The sequence below is a fragment of the Gymnodraco acuticeps genome, unplaced genomic scaffold (genome assembly GCF_902827175.1).
Source record: "Gymnodraco acuticeps unplaced genomic scaffold, fGymAcu1.1, whole genome shotgun sequence".
Classification (NCBI taxonomy): Eukaryota; Metazoa; Chordata; class Actinopteri; order Perciformes; family Bathydraconidae; genus Gymnodraco; species Gymnodraco acuticeps.
Genome location: NW_022990295.1, coordinates 4,397,968 through 4,423,601, shown reverse-complemented (window position 1 = coordinate 4,423,601; position 25,634 = coordinate 4,397,968). Strand labels below are relative to the sequence as shown.

Sequence of the window (25,634 nt, the reverse complement as noted above, 5' to 3'; positions counted from 1 at the left end):
TCTGTATCTTCCAATATTGTTAAATATCACATTGACAGTTTAGCTTTCAACTTTGATAGCCATAGGTAAAAAGTCAATAGCCTATCACACTTGACCTTTGACCTACCCACTCTGCTGTCCTCCTGTATATCTTATCTTTAAAGTTGTTATTTGTGGAATGCGAAAAAGTACATTTAGTACAATTACATTTTGTGCTGAATTATGTATGTGAGGCACTTGTACTTTACTTGAATATCTCAATGTCAAGTCTGGCCAGCTCTGCAGGACCATCAGAAGGGTTTTCTTTTTTATAGGAAATAAGTAAACGTAATAGTAAACGAGGCAGAAAGTAAACTAGGGAAAGAGGGGGCAGGCTATGCAACAGCAAGATTGTACAGTAGCACAGTGGACTAACAGTGGGAAATACACCTAAAAACAGGACATGAACATGTTAATTTGGAAAATAACTTAGTATAAATTGTAATTCTCATTCCCCAACAAAAATGCAGTTCCAACCACAGTTAGGGAATATTACCGCCCTCTCGAGGCCATTTTTCGAGGGAGCAAAGTGATGACGTTGCACCTTCCGCGACACAGCCTGCAACAGCTATGCGCCAGTTGGCAGCGTTGTTGTGGTCGCCTATCTCGTGATTAGTTAGTGATTTTACTGAATAACATTGAGGGTGCTTATCTGCCAAAGTTTGGACTGAACAATGTGCCGGAGCTGCACAGGGCGGCGGTGAGTGCAGCGGAAGAGCCGCTTCCTCCTTCTGTCTGTGTGTGTGTGACCCGAGCAGTGCCATGTAGTGAGGAAGAAGAATGAACAGTAAGCAGCACACTCCAGCAGACTGGACTGACGACCACACGGTCCAGCAGGAAAATGAGCTAGAAGCTCTCGCGTCTATCTTTGGAGATGATTTCCGGGATCTGCGGAGCAAGGACCCATGGAAGGTAGCTACAGACGGTAGTTAGCAGAATGCATTGCCTTTTAAAGCAGATTATTTGCAAAAGTTGAAACAGAACTACTTTTACTTGAAGCGATCAAACATGGTCACCCCATTAACAAGGATTCCTTCACTGTATTCTCAGGTTAAAAGGCCCCCTCAGGTGCATCTCTGCCTGCGGCCCAACGGGCTGAATAATGGACAGGAATGCTACGTGACTGTGGACTTGCAGGTTCAATGCCCACCCACATACCCAGATGCGTGAGTACTGACCCCTGACCTTTGCCATGTCTCCACTTTGGTCATTTTTGCCACTGCACTGCAAGGTATCAACCATGGTATCAACACACAAACTGAGACAAGTCTCACAATGCTGTTTTAATGATTCTGTCCTCAGGTCATGTATCATTTGCAATGCGAAACTTATTTATTGTGTGTCCACATGCTGAGACATAAAGCATAGCATTGCAAGAAATAACCTCATAATGGTTAGTAATAGTTAATGGATATGTTGTTATATTCCTCTGTTAATTACATATTTAAAAAAAACTTTAGTGCAAAAATAGACACAACAGATTTGATTGATTTTTGATTTTATCTGTGTGATCCCACACAATTGGTAATTAATGAGAAGGATGCTGCATTGCATATTTCTCTACAGGCCAAACTGTGACCTTTTAACTTTCCAGGACAACTGTCTCATCAGAACAAAGCTCCAGTGTGGACTTGTTCATGTCCTCTCAGTGTTTCGCTCTTACTAACTGATGTCTGGTGGCACCAACAGGCCTCCAGAACTGGGGCTGCATAGTGCCAAAGGTCTGTCAAACGAAACCTCCTGAATCTGCAGAGTGAACTCACAAAGCTGGCGGCATCACGATGTGGGGAGGTAAGGATGGACACACACACACACACACACACACACACACACACACACCACACACAACACACACACACACACACACACCACACACACACACACACCACACACACACACACACACACACACACACACACACACACACACACACCACACACACACACACACACTGACCCATGGATACAAGTAGGGTTGCAAAGGGGCGGAGAATTTTCCTGTACATTTCCGAAAAGTTTCCATGGGAAGTTAAGCTGGGGAAGTTTTGGAAACATTCGATGCAAAATTAAACAAAAAACATGACATTTCAACAGATTTTTTTAGTAGATTGAACAATTATTTGTTTCATTGAAGAACTAAAACAGGAATGTTGAGTTAAATATTAATCATCCCCCCCAACCCCAAAATGCACCTCCATCCAAAAATCCCCTCAAAGTCCCATTCAAAATGTTTAATGAAAAGAGCCCTTCTCCCTCCAAAAAGTCCCATTAAACATGCAAATCTTCCTTCAAGCAACCCTCTGCATTTTTGCTAAACCCTTTCAGTCAACGGGCTCTTCCTGGGCCTCATCAACATCACACTCTTCCTCTTCCTCTGCAGTGTCACTGTCCAGCCTTGTTGAGGATGGCTCTGTGTCCGGCTCAAAGAGCCTTAGGTTTGCCTGAATGCCAACCAGTTTTTCTACTCTCACATTTGTGAGCCTGTTCCGAACCTTCGTGTGGTCTCAATAGCCATGCAGTAAGCAGTGTGCTATGGCATGGATATTCAAGTGTACTTGAATGGCATCTGTTTGTTTTAGTCAATATTATGCTAAAATATACTTTCCCCAACTATATTGAAGTTCCCTATGAAGAGCCAACCTTCGATTTTGAAAATTCCCAGTTTATTCCCATGGAAAGTTTCCATCTTTGAAAATTCCCGGAATGTTGCAACCCTAGATACAAGTACAACAACCACCTGTACCCCTACCTACCTGTCCACCAGGTGATGATTTACGAACTGGCAGACTACATCCAGGGCTTTCTGAGCGAGCACAACAAGCCTCCGTCAAGCTCCTTCCATGAGGAGATGCTGAAGAACCTGCAGAGACAGCAGGAGATACGAGATCAGGAGGAGCAGCAGAAGATGGACCAACGGCGCAAACAGGAGGAGGAAATGGTTAGGAGTATAGATAAAACCCTTCATGCTGTACCTTGTGTTATAATTAGGGCCGGGACTCGATTAAAAAAATTCATCTAATTAATTAGAGGCTTTGTAATTAATTAATCGAAATTAATCGCATTTTTAATCACATATAAATATTTGACCTGAGAACAGTGAGAAGCAATTTTTTTCACATGGATTTTAGTATACCATTAGGCGCATTCACACCGCAGTACTTTTCCCACAAAGGTTCATGAGAATTTAGTTCATGAGAACTCTTTGAACCTGGGGGAGGATTAGGCAAATGAAGCCGCTGACGTCACTTCTTCTTCTTCTGCTTTGGGTTTACTGGCAGGCCGCAAACGGCGTATACTGCCGCCCAAAGTCCCCGGCCGGAAGTCCCCGGAGTTGGGGCCCTGTAAATCGCCAGAACGCCGACACCTCCTCATCTCCACCGCTCCCATGTTTTATTTTGTGTTGCCATAAATTAGTCTCTCTGCGTTTCTGCGCTGGGCTAATGCTAATGCTAATGCGAGGATAATAAAATGGCGGCTTCACAAAACTTTTTGGGAGTTTAACGGGGCGTGGTTTGCAATCCGCCCAGCCAATCAGACATATAGCTCTTTTCTCACAAGAGAGCCGTACGAAAGTCCTTGCTCTCTAGCAGCTCTCTGCTCTCTAGCAGGGACTCTCGTGGGGGTAAAAAGGTTCTCATGAACTAATTTTAGTACCAGCTCTTTTTGGTGTGAAATGCGATAAAAGAGGCTAACGTCCACGCTAGCTGCTATATGTTTTGCATTGAGGTGATACTTGAGGCTTGATGTGCTGCGGTGATATGCGAATTCCTTTTTGCATAATTTGCACACAACCGTGCTCTTATCGACGCTTCCATCCGTCCGTTTTTTAAAAGAACATTTCCCACTGTTGTTCACTGTGGTTTGTTGTTGTCTGAAGTCATGAACGTTAGTTGGTGCTCCAGTATAATCGGTACGCCTGAAACTCATCCAGTGAGAAACGTTCCGCGGTGCAAAAATAAGTGCGATTAAAATGCGTTAATTTTTTTAACGCGTTAATTTTTGTGTAATTAATTAATCTTAATTAACGCGTTAAAGTCTCGGCCCTAGTTATAATATAACTTATATTATATTAAAGTGATTTTGTTGTCCCACTCACAAAAGATCACAAACTTTATCTTGTGGGAGCAACACAGTGAAACTAAAGTAGAGCTAATCCCATGAATAAGAAGCAGACATTCATGATGTGTATCTGATCTGACTACATATGAAAATGCAGTACTAAATACTTCTGCTTGACACCCTATTGGATCACCTTTGCTTAAAGACCTCTAAGTTTGGCATAGGTTCGAAGATGGATTTTTGCATGAAAATGTACTTTAACGGTTTATGAATTATCAAGATAGTTGTGGTTCCGTCATTCTACTAATCGTTGCAGCCCTACAAACTATGCACCCTGTATGAAAAAACCAAGACAACTGACGGAAGTTTCAGTCGAACAGGATGTTGACTGAGATTTTTCTTGTTCTTGTAGGAAAAAGAGATCATGGCTGTTATCCAAAAAAGAGAGGAGGAGAAACGAGAAGAAAAGAGAAGAAAGGAGATTGCCAAACAGGTGTTTATAGAAAAACTTATGCAGACAAATAAATTAAGCAAAGCCGGTGTTGTGATTGACCATTTGTTAATGGTGTTAATATTCACAGGAGCGTCTTGAGAGTCTGGATCAGCCAGTCCCTTCCCCCCTGTTAGGGAAGAGCCCACCCAGCCCCAGCGGATTTCCTCCTGAACTGATAGAAGGCAAGAGAGCCGCCAATAACCGCCGCCAGACTACCTCCAGTACACGCCACAGGTACCCAGCAATCCAGCTGATGCTTCTCGTTTTAAAGAAACATTGAAATAAGGCTGACATGTGTATCCGTTTACCCAGACGTGACACGGTTAATGACGACATCCCTCGCTCCCAAGAGCTTCTTCACTTCTCCAGCAGCGCGTTTGGAGATCTTGTTGTCCACAGAGGGAAAAGCTTAGGTGAGATTTGTCTGAGAGGATGCAGCTACTTCAGTCCAAAGTTGCTTAATCCACCTGTTAACCGTTGGCATGAGTGTTATTGTGTGTGTGCTATTGTGTGTCTCTGATTGTGACAGGTGTGAGCGAGAGGCTCCGGCGTAACGTTTATTATGGATTTGAGGAAAACTCTGGAGACTTTACTGTGATCTACGAGTGGTCGCTTCAATGGAACAAGAAGATGGGCACGTTTCTCACCAGCCAGGAGAAAGGAAGGATTGATAACTGCAAAAAGCAGGCAAGTAAAATAAAAGCAGATGATATCATTAAGAGTTTAGTTTTGGAGTTTTGGACTCCACGTGGTCTGTGTTATGTTTTTATGTTGACCTTAAAAATGTCTGCCTCGTGTGGTTATTGTATTCGTGGTCTTCATTTGAACTTTTGTTCTTAATTGTGAAGCACTTTGTGAAATTCTATTTCTGTGAAAGGTGCTATAATAAATAAACGTATTATTATTATTATTATTATAATAAATAAATGTATTATTATTATTATTATTATTATTATTATTATTATTATTATTATTATTATTATTATTATTTAGTGGTTCAATAATGTATTCAACTGTTTTTAAGATCAGGAAAACCTGGAAAATAGTCCTTAAGTAATCTTTCTTTGTGCAATATATATATATATATATATATATATATATATATATATATGCCGGTAATAACTGTGCAATATATATACCTGGCTGCTAGATCCTCAGAACTTTTTTTATTATACTTTTTTAATCTTTAATACTTTTTTATGCAAGCTTCTTAGGTAACATTAAACTGTCTTTGGCTCTTTTCTGCTCTAACAATGTAAATGTCCCCTCTGTGGGACTAATAAAGGTATTCTGATTAAGTACTAAACTGCTTCTGAATTACTGTGTAGATCCACGGGGCCGAAAACGAGTTCAACTCCCTCCTGCGGCTGGATCATCCAAACTTGGTGCGCTACATGGCGCTGAGCTCCACGGAGAAGGAGGACTGCCTCGTGGTTAACCTGCTGGTGGAGCATGTGGCTGGCGTCAACTTGACCCAAAGCCTCGTCACACAAACCCCGGTCCCTCTGGACAAACTGTGCCACTACACGGCCCAGCTGCTGGCTGCCCTGGACTACCTTCACTCCAACTCCGTGGTCCACAAACAGCTGGGGGCCTCCAGTGTGCTGGTGGACTCAGAGGGAAACGTACGACTGACCGATTACAGCTTATCCAAGAGATTTGCCGATATCTGCAAAGAAGACATTTTCGAGCAAGCCCACGTGCGATTCTCGGAGGACACATCGATGCCAACGAAAACGGGCAAAAAAGGGGACGTGTGGAACTTGGGTCTGATGCTGCTGGCTCTGAGTCAGGGGAAGGAGGTGCAGGAGTATCCAGTGACAGTGCCAGCCAGCCTGCCTGCTGACTTCCAGGATTTCCTCCATAAGTATGTATTGATGGATACATTACCGGCTTCTTAAAGGAGTATAATAGTGTTTAAGACAATTTACTATAAGTCATGTACTCTTGTGTACTAAATACTTTTGAATAGTCCTGGACTCCTGACCATTTTCCAAAGATTATTGATTTGTTTTAAATGAACGATTTGTTTGTTTTCCTGACAGAAGCAAACCTTACATTCAATGAAATAGACCTTCAACTAATGATTATGTTATGCAATAGTTTGTTTGATCTATGAAACAAAAGCAATTTGTGACAAAATGGCCATTATGATATTTTAGATTGTTTTGTTCAACAATTAGTCCAAAGCCCCGAATTAGCAAGTTAACTGATTACTGAAATAGTTGCCAGCAAAGTTTTGTGTCTCTTCGGGTAGATGTTCATGCCGTACACATTACACACACAAAGGGAAAACAGTGACTGAAAAAGTGGAACACATTCAGAACTGAGGAGTGGGCCTTGGAAAATGCATGGCAGTATTGTGAAGCATCTGGATTTGTTGTTAATATGCTAAATCATCCTTTGGGCCATGATTTTTATAGATGTCCGTCTTCCTCTTTGCTGGTTGTTTAAATAATATTTTTTAATTTAAGTTGTTTTACATTCATAACATTAGGTTTCATTTACAATGTTTAGACCTTTTCCTTCTTTTTATATGGCTCTACTGCTTTATGTTGACAGCAAAGCACAATGTGGATTCGTAAAAATAGACATTTTAGTTAAAGCGTCTATAATACTGTACGTGTCATTGTCACAGGTGTGTGTGCCTGAATGAAGCTGATCGCTGGACAACTCAGCAGCTTTTAGAACACTCCTTCCTCAAGCCTCCTTCGCCCAAAAACCTGCCACAGCACCGGGTTGACAGCCCAGAAGGTGATATACACGCCCATACACTATTTGTACATAGATACAATATAAGAAACATTTAGGTACATTTAGCTCAATTAAAGCAAAATATTCTACCAGAGCAACATAAAATGTAGAGTCAAACAATTACAAACAAATGAGACAACTTGAACCCTTTTGTCAGATCTTAGTAAAACATTCGTGTCACAAAAAGCATCTTTAAATTCCTTATTTTCCTATCAATATAAAGATATTTCCTTTCCTCGCAGCATATATTTACATTACAAGCAGAGTACACTTAATAATAGTATAACTGTTAATGGATTGTTTTACATTGCATTCTACAGGTGTCTATTTTATAGTGTGTTAATGATATGCAGCTAATCCCACCCCTATAGTTATGATGTCATACGGTTGTATGCTCTCTCTCCATCACGACTATCTAATCGTTGTCATGTTTTTTCTTCTTCCATCATCTCAGATCCTGTTGTGGACTTCCCATCATCAGTCATCCCGCAGAGCCACATCCTCCACGCTCCGTTCAGCACCGGGGTGCAGAGGCAGTTTTCCCGCTACTTCAATGAGTTTGAGGAACTCCAGCTTCTTGGAAAGGGGGCATTTGGTGCTGTAATTAAGGTAGGCTCTAAAGCTTTTTTGGATGATGTTACACTGGCGAGTAAACTGTCTGTTGATCTCACTTTTTCCCTTCCACTTTCCCTCTCCTGCAACTCCAGGTTCAGAATAACCTCGACGGTTGCTACTACGCTGTGAAGCGCATCCTGGTCAACCCGGCCAGTAAACAGTTCAGACGAATCAAAGGCGAGGTGACGCTTCTTTCACGCCTTAACCATGAGAATATCGTGCGCTACTACAACGCGTGGATCGAGCGGCACGAGACCCCCTCGGGAGGCATGCTGAGCAACACCGACAGCTCCGAGCCTTGGAGCTCCAACGAGAAGCCCCCCCCAGCGCAAAGAGTCCCCGAAGCCCATCAACGAGCTGGGCCTCGCCGACAACGTGGAGGACGCGGCGCCCCCCCTGGCCCTGTCCAGCTCCGTGGAGTGGTCCACCTCCATCGAGAGGTCCTCCAGCGCCAAATGTAGCAGGCACCAGTCAAGTGATGAAGAGGATGATGAGGATGAAGAAGAAGATGTTTTTGGTGCCTCTTTTTTGTAAGTGGTTTTTTTAGGGATAACGTGAAGCAATACTTTCTCCTGCACAAACTCTCAACACTTCACATTTTTCTTTTAGACCTTCAGACAGTGATTCAAGTAGGGACATAATCTTTGACAATGGAGATGAAAACACAGACGATATGTCACAGGTTTGAATATTTACGCTTTATCTATTATTCATTAGTATTTGTCCATAGTGCAACTAACAGACTCCTCTTGCAGGTTGAGCCAATCAGAAGGCCTGTAACAGACGCAGGGGACACCACAGAATCAGACCAACCCCTCCTCATAGCTCATCACTTATACATACAAGTAAGCTTCACCATCATACTCCATTCTCTACCACTAGAGGTCACTGCCTCCTATCTAATGCCGGTGTTCTGTTTTCCACCAGATGGAATACTGTGAAAAAAGCACTTTAAGGGACACAATAGATCAAGGCCTGCACCAGGACCAGAATCGTTTAGCGAGACTCTTCAGGGAAATACTGGATGGGATTGCTTACATCCACGAGCAGGTGTTTTATCTGTGTGTGTATGTGTTTAAGTTCTAAGCATGGTTTAAAAAATAATTAGACCATTTGCATGTGTCCCGTAAGCTAGTATCACACTTTTATATCCAAGGCATTTATCTGTTGCATTTTGTATGGTAATAGCAGTAATAAGGAAGCCATGTTTTTAATTACGCATGACTGAGCAGATCTTTTCATGAATCCTTTCCATTAGGGCATGATTCACAGGGACTTGAAGCCTGTCAACATCTTCCTCGACTCACAGGACCACGTGAAGATTGGGGACTTTGGCCTGGCTACGGACCACCCTGCTAATGTGGTGTGTATTAGCCTAACAGCTTCACTCTACAGACAGGCTGCTCTGTGGAGTTATGTAAAACTGTGTCACTATGTTTAATCGCCTAGGTTAATAGCTCATAACACTAGATTACGCATCAATATGACATGCATACTCCTTTACTGTTTCAGGCTGCAGGCAAATTTGAAGTGGAGGAGAGCGGCTCAGCAGTGATGTCCAAACCAGACCCAACAGGTGCAGAGAGTTTGAAAAACTGCACATGATTTAATGCTATTTTGATTGATATACATCTTCCCTGACACATTGCATCACTATTCTACAGGTAACATGACAGGCATGGTTGGTACTGCGCTCTACGTCAGTCCGGAGGTTCAAGGAAACACCAAAGCCACCTACAACCAAGTAAGATTTGTATTGAAATATCGACGTTATTTGAGCTTTTGCAGTTGTCCATGTGACCACTGTCTCTCCATCTTAGTTGCATAGTTTGCTGCGCTCCTGTAACACAAGACTTTTAGGTGTCTGATATTTATCCTTTCTATTTGTCCTCAGAAAGTTGATCTTTTCAGCCTGGGCATTATCCTGTTTGAGATGTCCTACCGTCCAATGACAACAGGGTCCGAGCGCATCTCTGTCCTGAGCCAGCTGCGTGCGGTATGTTCATGTTCAGGACTGGTAGCGATTTTTGCTGGAGTCGTAAAGTGAAAAAAATGACATTGTTTGTCTTTCCGTACTTCATAAGGACTTTATAAAAACATACACAACAGTATCTAACTTGACTTGCACTCGGAAACTGAATAATGTAAGGTAGATGCTATGTATGTGGGGCTGCCGCATGGAATTGTGACAAAGAACTTTCTCTTGGTTGTCCAAGGTAAAAGACATGCCAGTCTACTCTATGCTAAAGGAGAAAAGAATGGAAGCATTGAAGCACATTTCCTAAGTAATGAGATCATTCATACAGCTGTTATGACCGCCACTTTGATACTTCCTAAGCAAAAAAAGACTATTCCACTGCAGCCCATGTCAATTATTTTGGCTGCGTGGGAATTTATAACTTGCTTGTGACTGACCTTAACTCTTTTCTTTCTACGATGCAGGAGCTCATGATCTTTCCTGAGGACTTTACTGAATATGAGCAAGGAACACAGGTAGGACGCTGTAGCATTTTGATATGAAGCCTTTTTCTCTGAGTTCTCAGTCTAACAATCAGGGCTGCTGGCTGTGACTCCTTTCAGAGGAAAGTGATAGAGTGGCTGATGAACCACGACCCGGCCTTGCGGCCCACCGCCCAGGAGCTGCTGAAGAGCGAGCTGCTGCCCCCCCCACAGATGGAGGAGTCGGAGCTGCACGAGGTGCTGCAGCATACCATGGCTAATATCAACGGCAAATCCTACCGCACCATGGTGGGCCAGCTGTTCGCCCAGAACACCTCCCCGGTCATGGATTACACCTACGACATAGACCTGCACAAGGTGTGGTTCTAGTATATTTTGACTGGTGTCACGTATTTATTTTAAGACATATGTGTTTTGGATATATGGTGAATGTAAGGTGAAGGCAAGGCAAGTTTATTTATAGTACATTTCCACACGAGGCAATTTCAATTTTTTTTTACCTAAAACGTTGTGCAACAGAAACGCATAATAAAATTACATTGACATTTTTTCAATAAAAAGCCAAGATAAATACAAATAAAGCAAACTAAGACAGGATAGGTCAAGTAAATAAAGAAAATACAAGAATAAAAGGTACAGGGCACTGTCAGTTATGAATAGTTATTTAATTTAATAAAATGAAGCAGTGTGCAGAAAAGTCTTCATCCTTAATTTGAAAGAAGTGAGACTTGGAGTGACCTGCAGTTTTCTGAGAGTTTGTTCCAGATATTTGTACCATTAAAAACAGAACACCATATGAAACGCCACTTTATGTACTCTTGAAGTTACCCCTCACCACCTGAAGATGTCACTGCAGACATCTGAATGGCTGCACTCACTCACCGGTGCTTCCTTTCATCCGGCCTGTATAGTGGCCAGCAGAAGGCCTGGTAGTGCTTACTCCATGTCTCCTGATCCCTAACAGAGGCTGTTTGTTTGCTCTCCCTCCAGGGCAGCTTCAGCTTCAACAGTGCCAAATTGCAGCAGCATGTTTATGAAACAATCACCAGGATCTTCAAGAAGCACGGTGAGTACACTATGGTTGTTTGATGAGTGTGCGTGTGAGCCTCTGTTGACTCTCCACTGCCAACCACTTGGACTCCTGACCCATTGTAAGCACGTTTTTCTGAACCCCAACATCTGCTCCAGAGAGTGGCAGCAAAACAATAAGTGCACTGTGGGGCAGAGCAGATTATGTGCAGGTGCTAGTGTTTTTTTTTTGCTGATGATGTCCAGCTGTCCTTATTTGTTTTTACTCACACGCATCATCTCTTTTTCGGCCGAGGGTTGTGTTATCTTATGCAGATGTTGCAGTCATACATGATGTTCCTCCTCAGGTGCGGTGCGCCTCCAGACACCGCTTCTCCTCCCCAGGAACAGGAAGCTGTATGATGGCAGCGAGCTGGCCTGCTTCATGGATCACAGTGGAATGCTGGTCACACTGCCCTACGACGTTCGCGTGAGCGCAAGACACACACACATGCACACAAACATGCACACACACACACACACACACACACACACACACACACACACACACACACACACACACACAAAACACACGCTCAAACATGCATGTCCGCGCTTGCACGAAAACACTAATTACCCAACTATTTTCATCAGCACACGCAAACACACACATAGTGTGAGGCTGCAATCAGCAGCCGCCTTAATATCCTGCTACCTCAGGAAACCCTGAACACTAAATGGTTGTTTCCACTGTGTGATTGATTACAGCCTGGTATGCACTGACTTCACTGTCATTACACGAGTGTTAATGCTTTAACTCTGTTTTTACTTTAGATGGCGTTTTCAAGATACGTCGCTCGCAATAACATAACGCACCTGAAGAGGTAAAGTTGAATTATGTAACACACTTTTATGCTTATAATCCTAATAATATCCTCATTTATTAAATAAATGCTTTTTTCAAAATGGTCTTACAAAGTTCTCTGCAACCAAGCTATTAGCTCAAAGGATGTATGTCACTGACTTATTACCAATCTAACTTATGCTGGGCACTCTGTTTGCAACTCCGCATAAAACTCTAATGTCATTTTTGTTTCTCTTTAACTATCTTTAAGCTAGACCCACCACTACAATTATTTTCTTTTCTTTTTTGTACATTTAGCTACACAAATTAAACGTTGCATTTGTTCCCAACGCATTCATTTACGTTATAGTTGTAATGCGACTGTTATTCATGTCAAATCTTCAGCAACAACAATTAGGAATGTGCAATGTAAAGTCCTATCACCACCAAGTTAACTGTTTAATTAAAGGCTGACATCAATGTTGAGACTTATGAATGTTTCTCTCAATCTCTCTGAAGGTACAGCATCGAGCGTGTTTTCCGTCCCAGAAAGCTAGACCGGGCGCACCCAAGGGAGCTTCTGGAGTGCGCCTTCGACATCATCACCCCCGTGACCAGCAGCCTGCTCCCTGATGCTGAGACCATCTACACCATCTCTGAAATAGTCCAGGAGTTCCCCGTGCTTCAGGTTATACGCAGTCTGTTTGTTACACTACGCAGAGAGCTGACCCTGATTCACACACTTTTGGCGCATTTCCACTGCAACGGGGTAGCCCCGTTTAAGCGTCCCTAAGCGTCCTCGCTCTGGCCTCGGGCTGCCTCGCTGGCCGTCCGAGGCCGTGGCGCATTTCCATTACAGTTTAGGACCTGGGGTAGCAACGCAGTGTAGGCGGGGCGATCGGCTTTGTTTTTGTTCACATTTCGAGTTGTTCCGTCGAGCTCCCGCTGGATTTGATCATCCCCAATGAGATGTAGGAACGTCGTCACCTCCTCGGTCGACCACGGTGTGCTTTTCTTATTAGACGTAGCCATTTTTGTAGCTCATCCGTTTACAAAATGCTGTTTATAAAAATGCTGCAAGCTTGCTTCTAAATATATATGCGACGCTAGGGATGAACTCGCGCGCGATCTTGTGACGATTCTCTCTGACCAATCAGCAGTCGAGAGTGTTGACGTCACTAGTTCAGCCCTGGCCCTGGTCTGAGGGAACCACGATTTTATGTGGCCGGAAAAAGAGGGAAAAAGTACCCGCTAGCCGGTACTAGGCTATATGGAAAGGCCACCAAAAACTGGCCTGGCCGCTTGAGGACGGTTAAGGACGCTTAAACGGGGCTACCCGCTGCAGTGGAAACGCGCCATTTGTTGACTGGCTGGATGCATCATTGTTCTTTATTTTCCTACGGACGCCAGAAGTGCAACCTGGCCCGTTGTTGTTTTTTCCCTTTTCCCTTCCCGCTCACATTCCTAACATACCAAAGTACGTCTAAGCCTGACAGATTTACACAGTATTTATTATTTGTAGAGTAAATCTGTTGTGCTCAGCTCCCTGCACTTCCTTCTCTGCCTCCCTGTCCAATCCATTTCCTGCCCACACACCCCAGCGCCACGTCAGTCTGCTCTCCTCCTTCATGTTTCGTGAACTCAGTCACCTTAGGGTCTGGCCTAATCATTCATCCCTCGTAGATCCTGTTTGTGATCCCCTCCACCGCCCTGCTCTTTGTGTGAAAGCTTTTAAGAATACACGAGTCAGACGGAATGAGAGGGCAGCCGGACACAACAATCATTATTCACTCGAGGCGCTCATTGTACAGTAGTGCTCTCAGTTTTGACTGTAATTGCGGCTGAGAGGTCTGAAGGTGTGTGTGTGTGTGTGTGTTTGGCACCCGCAGGAGAGGAACTACAACATCTACCTGAACCACACCAGCTTGTTGAAGGCCATCCTGCTCCACAGCGGAGTCCCTGAGGACAAACTGAGCCAGGCGTCCTCCATACTGTGTGAAGCCATGGTCAGTGAAGGTCACACGTGCATCACAGATGTTATTCCCAGTGCGTGACTGTTGCCTAAACGCTAGCATGAGCATATATAATAGTGTTAATGCATTCCTTTTGTTTCTGTGTCTTCCCCAGAGTGAAAAGCTGACCAAACGTGAGGTGGAGGCAAAGTTCTGTAACTTCTCCCTGTCGACCAACAGCGTAAGTGTCAGACTGGGATGGACGAGGACCTGCTGTAAAAATAATCAGCAGCAGCTCACTTGTTCTAAACTCAGACATCCCTCCAGTTGCAGACGCTGTACAAGTACATAGAGCAGAAGGGGAATCTGCAGGATCTGGCTCCACTGCTGACATCACTCACCAAACAGAAGACCGCCGTCACCCAGCTGGCCAAGCAGGGCCTCAAGGACCTGGAGGAGCTCACGGTGCTGCTGAGGAAACTGGGAGTCAAACTGCCGGTGATTTGGATTCAAAGTCAATTTTATTGTCAATCTTTAAATGTATGTGTACAGAGACAGAGAGATCGAAATACTGTTTTCCACAATCCCGAATACAAAAACTAATATATATAAAAATATGTATAAAAATTACAAAATGTCCTCTGTGGAAGCCGTAGCGCTGTAAAAAGCACGACCAATTATTTTAGCCGGCCCGGGTAAAGTAACTGGATGGCCTACCTGCCTGTCAGCCTTCCATCGGGGCACAAACTTATCTCGTGCCCTCATTGGTCATGTGCGCGTTCGTGTGTGTTGGAGGAGGGGCTCTGTAAGGAAGTGGCAGATTTCTTCCGGCTGTGTATTTTCAAATTCTAGCGCACTCGAGCTGGTTTCTCCAAAATTACCTACCCCACCTTTAAGGCCTATATAAAAGCACAACAGTCAATATATACAAAAATAACAGTCACTTCAATATCTTTAAAAATGTACATTAGTGCAAGACTGTCCATAGCAGCGTAAAAAAAGTGTCTGGTGCTGGATTTGAGTGTCTGTGTGTGTGGGGTGTTAACACACACATTCTAGGTGAATGGAGGTTAAAGTGTATGTTCTCTTTCCTTTTAAAGGTCCCATGTCATGGCCATTTCCACTGATCATAATTCCATTGTTGAGGTCTACTAGAATAGATTTATACTGTGCAATTTTCCAAACTCACATTGGTTTCGCATACAGCATCTCTGTAAAGTATGTGTATTCAGCAGTATTCACTCTCTCCACTAAACGGCTCGCTGCAGCTCTTGCCCCCCCCCCCCCTCCCTGTGAGCCCAGTGTGCTCCGATTGGTTGGGACCAGTCGGGACGTTGTGATTCGCGCTGAGCTCCGTGGAGGTGTGATTTCCTTGTTTAGCGATACACAGCCAAACTCATCCTGAGCACACACAAAGTCACAGCCGAAGTAAAAACAATAAGTATGGCTTGATATTGAGTAAGAAAAAGGTTGATAAACGCTGTGAGAATGGGTCTGCAGAGAGAATGGGTCTGCAGAGAGAATTTCGCCACGATCCCAACTGTCTGTTATCAGCCTGCAGCCAGGGAGGAGAAATCAGCTGAGCTGCCTGCACTGAGTGTGTGAGGAAGTCCGTGGATTGGTCAATTTGGACCAATCAGCGGGGGCTTAACGTAACGGCTCCGCGGACGTAACGTAACGGCTCCACGGATTGGTCCATTTTGTTCCGGAGACGACATGACATCATGATGTACCCGGAAGAATCAAATGGACAGTGACCTATCTCCAACGAGGCGTTTTGGGGAGGTATTTTCTGTGTTAGAGTTTTATTCCCTACAGGGTGTACTTTGAGGGTTTTGACTCTGCACACCGTTGACATGCATAAAAACCTTCATAACACACAAGGGGACGGGTAATAACCGGAAAAGCATGACATGTCACCTTTAAAACATGTGTATCTTCTCTATAGGTGGTGGTTAACTTAGGCTTGGTATACAAGGTGCAGCATCACTGTGGGATCATCTTCCAGTTTGTGGCTTTCATCAGGAAGCGCAAGCGAACTGTGCCGGACATATTGGCAGCTGGAGGACGCTACGACCACCTGGTGGGTTTTACTGGCGTTTATCCGTGCCGCACTAGTGACTTTTTTTATCAAGTCATGACAAAAATCTGCAAAAATGTGTCTTCCATTTTTCTTCATATCTCTTCGGTCTGTATTCAATGAAATCCATATGATGCAGTCTATGTTCTGTCTTTCGTTCTCTGTGCTGCTAGATCCTGGAGTTTCGTGGGCCAGCTTCCACGGTGCCGGTGCCTTCTGCAGTGGGGGCCAGCGTGGCCCTGGACAAAGTCTGTGCAGCTATAGCCAACATGGAGGAGCCGGTGAGACACACACACACACACACACACACACACACACACACACACACACACACACACACACTGGGATCATTCCTAATTATTGTAATGAAGGCGCAGCAGACAGCTATTTAAGTATGCCTTATTATAGCAGTCGGCCGCCACACAGACACTTTTAGAAACATGTTAATAACCGTGATCGCTGTGACTATTGTCATTATCGTGTACTCTATTTTTATTTCAAATGTGACATGATGTGCTTAAGAAAACAGTGGGTAGATCTGAAGACAATAAGATACTCAATTATTCAATAACTTTCTGTTCTTTACATTCTCTGTTTTTGCATTCCATCAGCCCTCAGTCAGCTCCTGTGATGCGCTGGTGGTCCCAGTGGGACACTCTTCCATGTCCAGAGCCATCAATGTTGTCCAGAAGCTGTGGAGCACTGGTGTCTCTGCAGACATCGCCTACGACGTCTCACAGGTGAGAGAATAAATGTTTACATTCTGTGTTCTTCACCCAAATGCATTGTGTCATTGATCTCTCAGAACGGTGTTGAATTGATGTGCTTCCGGACCTGCAAAAGGAAACCGTCTGCAGAGAGAACATGGCTAGAGAAGCACTGTAGTCGTTTAATCAGAAGGATTTATGTCCGTTCGCAGTTATTATATAACTGAGCCCCTTTTTCTTTCAAAACTCCACCACTTTCCATCTTTTGTAGACCCCTGAATAGAAATGAACATTGGTGTAAAATGTATTTCCTTTTTGTCCTGTAGTAACTTCCACCCTCCTACAGGGGGCGACTTCTGTTCTTGAGGGGGAAATGCCCCTCATGTGTCAGCAGCAGAGTTTATCGTGACGGCATCATAAATAGTAAACATCTTAGAGAATTAGCTGCACTTTGTGGTTTCACTTGAAAGAGGCCATATTGGGACAATACAAAGTGGAGTCATTTCTGCAATAATCGACATCTGTTAGACAAGCTTCCAATACACTTTTATGATAAGCTCATGTTAGGGGAAACAACCGAGATGAGATAAGTCCCCTCAAAGTGAAGTTATTTATTTCCCGGTCCAGAAATCCTGATGCCATGCCTCTGTCACATTCTTCATGTTTATGTGACAAACTGATCCAAGCCTTGTGTTTGTGCAAACGCCCTCCTTGGCAAATTGGAGGGCCCACATGTCAGTAGACCTTTTTTTTGTTGCTCTTTATAACTTTTGTTTCCACTTCTGCAGTGGATAAGTGCTTTGCTTGTAACAGTCTTCATTGTCTTTATGTACTGGCTCAGGACAAAAGTTATTGGCCACCTTCATTTCCTCTAACAAGTGCTTACGGGCAGTTTGGCTGAAAAAGAGCAGCATTATGTCCAAAGTGTCAACACTGTTTGTATTTGTAGATTACGTATGCAGGCTGCGCACTGACTGAGTGGTGAGATGGCGAGAACACCTTGTTCGGACCCCTTCATCCATCCCTCCCCTCTCACTAGACTTTTGTTAACACCTTTCCCATGCTGGCCTCTTAAAAGGCCCTGAATCTGCAGCTTTAATTCATCCTCAGGAGACAGTTCCACTCCTTTTAGCTTTTAATTGCCAAATATGGCAAACTCCTTTCCACATGCGGTCAGATTAGGCATATGGCCCCGGAGCTTAATTTGTTCTGTCAACGTGAAAGTTATAAGAAAAGAGGAAGTGTTAGTGCATACAGGATGACGAGGCAAACATGACACATGCACACACACACACACGCTTGTTAACACAGAAGGGGTTGTTCTGCACTACCACTGGCTCGTCTAGTGGAGCAGCCAAATGAAACTCTCGAGCTGCGAGTTGGCGTAATTAATTGGGCTAACGCATACGTACAGAGTGTCATGGTTGAACACATTACCTGAACACACATTGATATTGGTCGTGACTCCCGGCACATTGCACACTCTTTCAACCAAAACTCTGCCTACACTGAGTGTTTGCTGCTGTAGAAGAAGGTTCTGAACCAGGGTTCCCCCCAAAATGAGCCCTGATTTCAAAATGGTTTTAAATGACAAACTTGACTCATGATTCTTTTAGTAATTAATGGAAGAAAACTCTGTCAAACTGGTATGGTTAATAACAATTAAGACCAAATTGTTAAGTTAACAGCTCCCTCTTAACTCAGCCCACACTGTGTCCCTTCAGGTTAGATCCTCAAGCACCAACATTACCACCAAACAGGATATGTTAAAGTGAATGGTACACATATTCAGTATGTTGTGAAATTAATATTCTCTATCCATTCTTTTTTTTAATGTGCTCCTAGTTCTAGGGATTGCAGGCATTGAAGGCAGCATATTCCAGGATTGAGATTTTGTTTTATTGTTATTACAAAGCAAGTACAGTAGTATTAAAAGGCTAATTCCTAAGAAAGAAACGCACAGCCTGTATTTGGAGACTGCCTTTGAACAGGTCCTTCACGTCTTATTAGGTTGTACAATTTATAGGTACAATTATAAGTGCGGCTACACGTCATTACAGTCAATCCCTGCCTTCAATGAGGGGTGCAGATCGTAGGTGCAGATGCGGAACACCCAGAAACCCCTTACCAATCAGAGCAGCTTTTTTAGGAGGTACTCTTAAAGAGACAGGTGCTAAAAACTGAGCATTTAAGCCTGAGGGTAATTACAGGTACATTCAGTTTAGGGAAAACGAATGCGTGTTCTGAACATCTAACATGTTCAAATGCAAATTCAAAGTACAAGTATGAACCTGGAAATGAGCATAATATGACACCTTAAATCACCACCTATATTGTCTGTGTGCGAGTAATTGAGCATTGGTCCTCTTGTGTTTAGTCTCAGGAGACGTTGATGGAGCACTGCAGGCTGGCCGGCATCAGCTGCATGGCCCTGGTCTCTGACAAGGAGGGAAACTATGTGAAGGTAAACCAGACCAACAGTGCAGCTAAGCATTGTGCGGGAATACATTACATTTAAAAAATAAAAAAAAAAAGCCGAATTATAATGCTGTCAAAACTGTTTGTTTAAGAGAGAATTATAGAGTGGTTCTGAACAGCAGCACATGCTAAAGTATTTGTCTGTCTCCAGGTCAAGTCCTTTGAGAAAGACAGGCAGTCTGAGAAACGGATCCCTGAGTCCGACTTGGTGGACCACATCATTCAGAAATGTCGGACCAAATTCTTTGAGGACAGAAACATCAGGTAAAGACATTTTGGTTTAATGCGCTGCTCAGACGTCTGCATGATGTAAGGCGGTTTGTTCTTATATAATGTTGTCCTTGTGCCCCTTGCAGAGAAATGTCTGAAAGCATGTCTCAGAACCCTAAAGGATCGCTGCTCAACACCACAGGTCTGATTACCCCTTAGTCTTTACAGAACGCCTCTATATATACAAATTAAAATGTATAGCCTTACTGCAGCATTCACACCTGTTTTTATACTAAAAGTATGACTGTAAAGTAGCACTGATCCTACTGAATTTACACTTCTGGAATTTAACTAATTTGTTAGCCAGTGACGTACGATAAATGCAAAAAGAGAAGAAGTGTTACATTTCACACCAACTTCTGGCATGCAGACAGGTAGCATACAAAGGGATTTAATTAAATTGAAAGACTTTAGCGAGGCAGTTTTCACAGTCATGTCATTGGAATGTGTACATTTGAGATTAAGGTGTGATTAACCAAAGCCTTCTGATTGGATGAAATGTGGAAATGGTCCTTTTTCTGTCTCCAGGCTCCTCAGAACAGCATGGGAGCAGCGGCCCCATGAACATGAATGTGAACGTCATCAGCCCGGACAAAGTCTCTTCTAATATTAGACGACGCTATGAGACTCAGGTATGTGATGCGAGCGCACACACACACACACACACACACACACACACACACACACACACACACACACACACACACACACACACACACACACACACACTTCTCTTTCCATCTTTTCTGATCCCTTATTTTCGATGATTTGGTAAGCCAGATCTTCTGATGTAGTTACCAATAAAAATGTTCACAAATGTTTGACATTTAAACCACTCGAGTTTATGTCCGCACCCACTCATCCAGTCATTTCTCTCCAGCGTCACAAATGGGGAATAATAACAACAAGCATTGCAAGAGAAATAAACACAGACATCACATTGTTTGTCAATAAGAATACGATAACTGTAACTGAAAACCAACCCAATTTTCTTATTTAAAAAAAGTATGCCCTTTGTAGTATTCTTTTTCCTCCTGGTTTCTTTTGATCATGGGAACCACCACTATTTACTTTCATCCTTTTCAATTTGTTCTTTCTCTTATTTGTTCCTTTCTAACTCTCTCTTTCAGATCCAAACCAGATTACAAAATCTCGCGAGCAATTTACAGAACAAAACCAATGACATCGAGGTTCTGGCAGTAAGTCATTTGTTTGTTTACCCCGGCTCCCCCTTTTTCTGCTCTCCCACCCTTATCTCTAGAATCCATGTGTGAAATCACAGAGCGGCGAAAAGGGCTTTTTGATAGCTAAAATCGCAAACATCCCTGGGAGCAGCCTTTTTATAGTGATTTGCCTCGTGCTGGAGGTTGACATGGCTGTGAATCCGTTCCAGTCGCTACAGAACAATGAACACTAAACAGAAGGCAGTCACCGTGTCATTTCAGGGGATGTAAATGGCTGCCATATTGTGTTTATTTGTGGTTGCATTGAAGATGTATGGCCTGATATTCTCAAAGTAAATCATCCGGTGCTTGTTTTTCTTTTTACCAATGTAGCTACACACAATTCATTTGTCTTCCATATTGGGGTCTGGATTTCATCAGCAGTAAATACAAGTTATTGAAACATAATCACCTTGATTCCCATAAAAAGAGAGTTACACAGGCCTATAAATCTTCACTGTGGTCAGTAGCCTGCTTGTCTATCATTAGACTCTTCCTGGCCAGAGCATTGTGTAAGTGGAATTATGGGTACATTTACCCAAGTGGTGTGGATTATCTTGCGTTGAAAGAATTGCACAAGCTATTGGCTGATATTTTTAGCTGTATTATAAAAACATTTCTGGAACTGTTGCAACACGAGATAAGGCTCTATTGTGTTTTGCTTGTTTTCGTCCCACAGGTGGACCTGAACAAGGAAACGCTGGTGAACTTCCTGTCTCTGGAGGTATGTTCCATACTTGGCTTTATCAAGACCCTTTGGCATAGTTAATAAAAGGCTACATCCTTAAGGGTGGAAGGGAGGGAGGGTGGAAAGAACAGCCAATAGAGGTCAAGATCGCAGACAGGAAGTGGGGATCCCGTCTCCTTCCTAACAGGCCCAATGAGGAGTGGACTGAGGGAACACCCCGGCCTTTTTCCACAGCCAGGGAACTCTGCCAAAGACGTTCATTCCTTTAACAAGGCTCACATATGGGACAGACACATACAGTTAAGAAAACGCATACTTAAGAGGTGTTAAAATTCACATTCCAAACTCCTGACCAAAGCGGCACTCATAAAGAAACCCTGGTTCCTTAGAGCAGAGGTTTTTAAAAGTCTTAAATGATATTGTGCTAAGTAACATGAAGACGTCTGAAGAACGCACTTTACACCACCCCTCTATATAAGCAAAAGCCTCCACTCCATAAATGAATGGGCCACCTATACAGTCAAAGAAAACACTTTTAGTATATAAAACGGGTGACAATACACAGTGGGTATAGCCAGGCGTGCAGGAAAGGCCTGCTTTAAATACGGCAAATTACCCCAAGTCACACACAAAGCAGAGGAAATCTATAAACCCACTGTAGCTACACTTGACTTGAACAAATATACTCCAAGGCTGCAGAAGAAAAAGCCCATTTATTCCTCTAAAATGCTGTTTACTTTTCTGTTAACAAACATAAAGGGAACTGACACCTTGTGAGCTGTTGTGTTGGATACTCTGAACAGTGTTGATATAGTAAACTAACCTCTACCAGGCTTTGTTTGATGCACTGAATTCGGCCTCTGCATTTCTTGTCACATTTCTTGCCTTCACTGCTTGCTAATTTCTTGCATTCACACATGCTCTCTCCTTTCTTTCTAGTTTGATAACGAAGAGCAGTTCAACAGCAGCGTGAAGACTCTGCTGTCTCGTCTACCCAAGCAGCGCTACCTGAAGTCCATCTGCGATGAGATCCACCATTTCAAAATGACCAAGAAGTTAGTTTTTTGTGTTCTTATTAGCAAAGAAAAACCAACTTGTTGCAGATCTTAATAATTCCTATCTATTTTTATTCCCAGACATAGCTTGCTATATCACCTACATTGTAAAGAAAGTCAAATATATTCATTCTTTATTGACCATGAGTATGTACAGAAGATTGTGCTGATCCAACTAGCAGTAGATGCTGAGATAATTCACCGGATAAGTGAAACTTTTACATCATTATTGCGATGAAGGAAAAGGGAACGTTCCCCGAAGTTTTTATCATTGTCGTCTAGGCCCTCCTGACGTGTATAACAGATTTAATGGGAATCTATACAAAAGTTGTTGAGACATTTGACTTCAAATCTAAATGTTAGCCCGCTGCTGGCGCTAGTGGTAGGTAGGGAATCACTCTAATTGGTGTTGAGATATTTCAAATAGGGCCAAAGTGGTGGACTGACACAACCAGAAATACTTGAAGAAATAAATAAGGCAGGACAATGTGTTGGAATAAGAAAACTATTGTAATGTAACATTCTCAAAGTTGCAGAGATGTTTTGGGGATCTCAGTTTCCTGGAATGGTTGCTTTGTTTTTTCTTGGAAATGTTGCCAGTTACGTAGTTCTTAATACGGCCAATGCAAGGGGTTTCATTTGTGGGCAATAGGCTCCTCACAATTGTGTTGCCTCATTCCATGATAGAAAGAGACTTAACAGACATTTTTATTTAAATGGAAATGTTCAAGATTTAGGTTTCTATATTTGAGAAAGGATAAGAATCCAATCTAATAACTTCTTAAACTCTGTCAATTTTAACATTCTCAAGTGTCAAAATGTTTTACTCCTCCAAAGTAAAGAAACAGTTTGAACTTGATACTTTGAAGACAAACCCCAGTGAGTAGTGAGCCAAAGACCCCACTGCTCCGCTCATATGTTTCCATCCATTACCCACTTGTTATTAAAATGAAACCTGAAAAACAGAATACATTAAAGACCACAACAAGTGCACACTTCCTTTTACGGGCAGCTGCGAGCGAGCCCACACACTCCAGGTGTAGGTGTGACAGTCCTTCAAAGGGAGCAGTAATACGGATAACTACTGCCTTGCAGAATATCAAAACCTCGGCTGAGCCCGTTTCCTGAGGTGGAATCTGGAGAAGGATTTGCCTTGTTTGGTCTTCTGAGGTCTGTCTCTTAACACCCAGGTTGATTGACAGAGAGATTTCAGCACAGGGGGGGGGGGTTTAACTTCACCAATTGCTGCGGTTGTGGATGTAGCGCTTAATGTTCCCCAGCTTCCCAGCAGAACGTTGTTTTTTTTTCAAAGGCCAGGCTAAATCCCCAGTGTTTGAGTTCCTTGTGACGCTGGTGAATGCCCATAGAGAGGATTTTCTCTTTCATGAATGCGATGCTAACAAAAAAAAAAAAAGAGCTTCTCTTTCTGCCTTCCCGTCCGCCTCTCCAGAGCAGTTGGTTTTCATTTCCTGTCTCTGCTGTGTGTTTGATTTGCCATTTAGTGGGGGGAAAAGACTCTGGTGATAAATACGCGTCACAGAGGCAACAATGGATATATTCATCGTGTTGTTTGTTGTTTTCAATGAATGTGGGGCACAGGCAACCAAGGCCAGATGAGTGGGCTGAAAGGCTCATGCAGTCACCTGGCAGCCGCAAGATCATAAAGTAAACTTATCCCAAGGGCTCACTGAGATTTAGTTCTAGCTAAAACCACTGCTGGCATGTACGATCTGTATCTCCAGTGCTGTTTTTACCCATCTGCAGCTTTATAAAGTGTTCACAGGCACAGCCATGCTTGAGCTAACAATGTCATCGCCAACTAATGGAAATAACAGTAGTAATTGGTACTTTTGTTTCGTAAAAGGTTTTACCCTAGACATGGCAGAGTTGAATCCTGTGTTTATTTAAACTGACTGACCTCTTCATCTAGACAAAATCTAATATGTGGAAATCTAATATGTGGAAACCTTCCCGGTTGAATTTCATTGTCCTTATTTTTTTATGTCCCATTTGTGTGGTTTTTATATCCTTTTGAATCAATAACTGACGGATGTTGTCCTGTTTCAGGCTGGCTGTGGTGGTCTTGTACAGCTACAAGGATGACTACTACAAGATCCTTCTCTGAAAACCAAGACTCAAGCTCCCTGGCCTGCTGTGCTTCAGACTCCCAGAGACTTTTCATCTTTGGACCTACAGAACTTGTTTCATGATGGACTTGTAGCTTTCCTTCTTAGAAAGCGCGAGCCCCAAAGACACCATGTTGAATGGTTATTCAAAATCGTTAACTTTCCAGTGTTATGTTGATGTTCTCAGATCGTCTTCACTCTATTGCCTTAATAGAATTCTAGAAGTTGAAAGATGGATTTCTACTGAAAATGGTGTCATGAAGGCAACAATTTAACTTTTTCTAATCTGCAACAATTTGAATAAATGACCTTTTCCCACAGAGCTGATATTGTGTCTATTTTAATTACACATCTGAGTACAACAAAATGCAGCCTCATTATTGACTACCTGCATACTGAGTAATACCTCATAAGCTAATGCTTAACCTTGTTGTTTCTATGAACTCAGTTATTGCTCAGTTGAGACACGTCGGGCATGTTTGGGGAGTTTTTAGTGGAGTTTGAAGGCTTTGTGTTGCGTATTTGACATATTCAAGGCCTGGGAAACTGACCCCTAATGTTTACTTTATTGATCCTTCCGGAGAAGCTTCCTCACCTTGAAGTTTATGAGCAAGCTTGGACGGACAAGTCAAAACAACAGCACAGTCTGCGGAGGATTATACAGGTTTCCAGGCCTGCATGTCTTTTCCGGGCTTTTATTAGCCCATTGGTTAGATGAGAGGGCTACTTGCTTTTTCGCTTGCATTAAAATCTCAAAGGAACCCCCTCAGAAACAACCTACCGCCACTAAACACATCTGCAAATG

The 25,634-nt window shown here is 43.0% G+C and overlaps 1 protein-coding gene across 1 annotated transcript; it reads left to right on the top strand.

Moving 5' to 3' along the window:
* Positions 1–557: 557 nt before the first annotated feature.
* On the top strand, positions 558–25,151 carry eif2ak4 (eukaryotic translation initiation factor 2 alpha kinase 4). The gene is given in 41 exon segments (XM_034222255.1): positions 558–930; positions 1,069–1,184; positions 1,708–1,756; positions 1,759–1,809; positions 2,782–2,955; positions 4,489–4,569; positions 4,658–4,803; positions 4,882–4,982; positions 5,099–5,256; positions 5,898–6,436; positions 7,208–7,323; positions 7,778–7,932; positions 8,031–8,258; positions 8,260–8,468; positions 8,548–8,620; positions 8,694–8,783; positions 8,866–8,988; positions 9,197–9,301; positions 9,451–9,514; positions 9,603–9,682; positions 9,833–9,934; positions 10,381–10,431; positions 10,519–10,755; positions 11,389–11,464; positions 11,775–11,896; positions 12,241–12,290; positions 12,770–12,938; positions 14,140–14,256; positions 14,378–14,443; positions 14,530–14,700; positions 16,151–16,285; positions 16,456–16,563; positions 16,894–17,022; positions 19,367–19,453; positions 19,619–19,731; positions 19,824–19,879; positions 20,266–20,369; positions 20,868–20,936; positions 21,640–21,684; positions 22,588–22,703; positions 24,771–25,151. Coding segments are annotated over 41 exon segments (4,971 nt in total). The 5' UTR covers positions 558–798; the 3' UTR covers positions 24,829–25,151.
* The last annotated feature ends 483 nt before the right edge of the window (positions 25,152–25,634 follow it).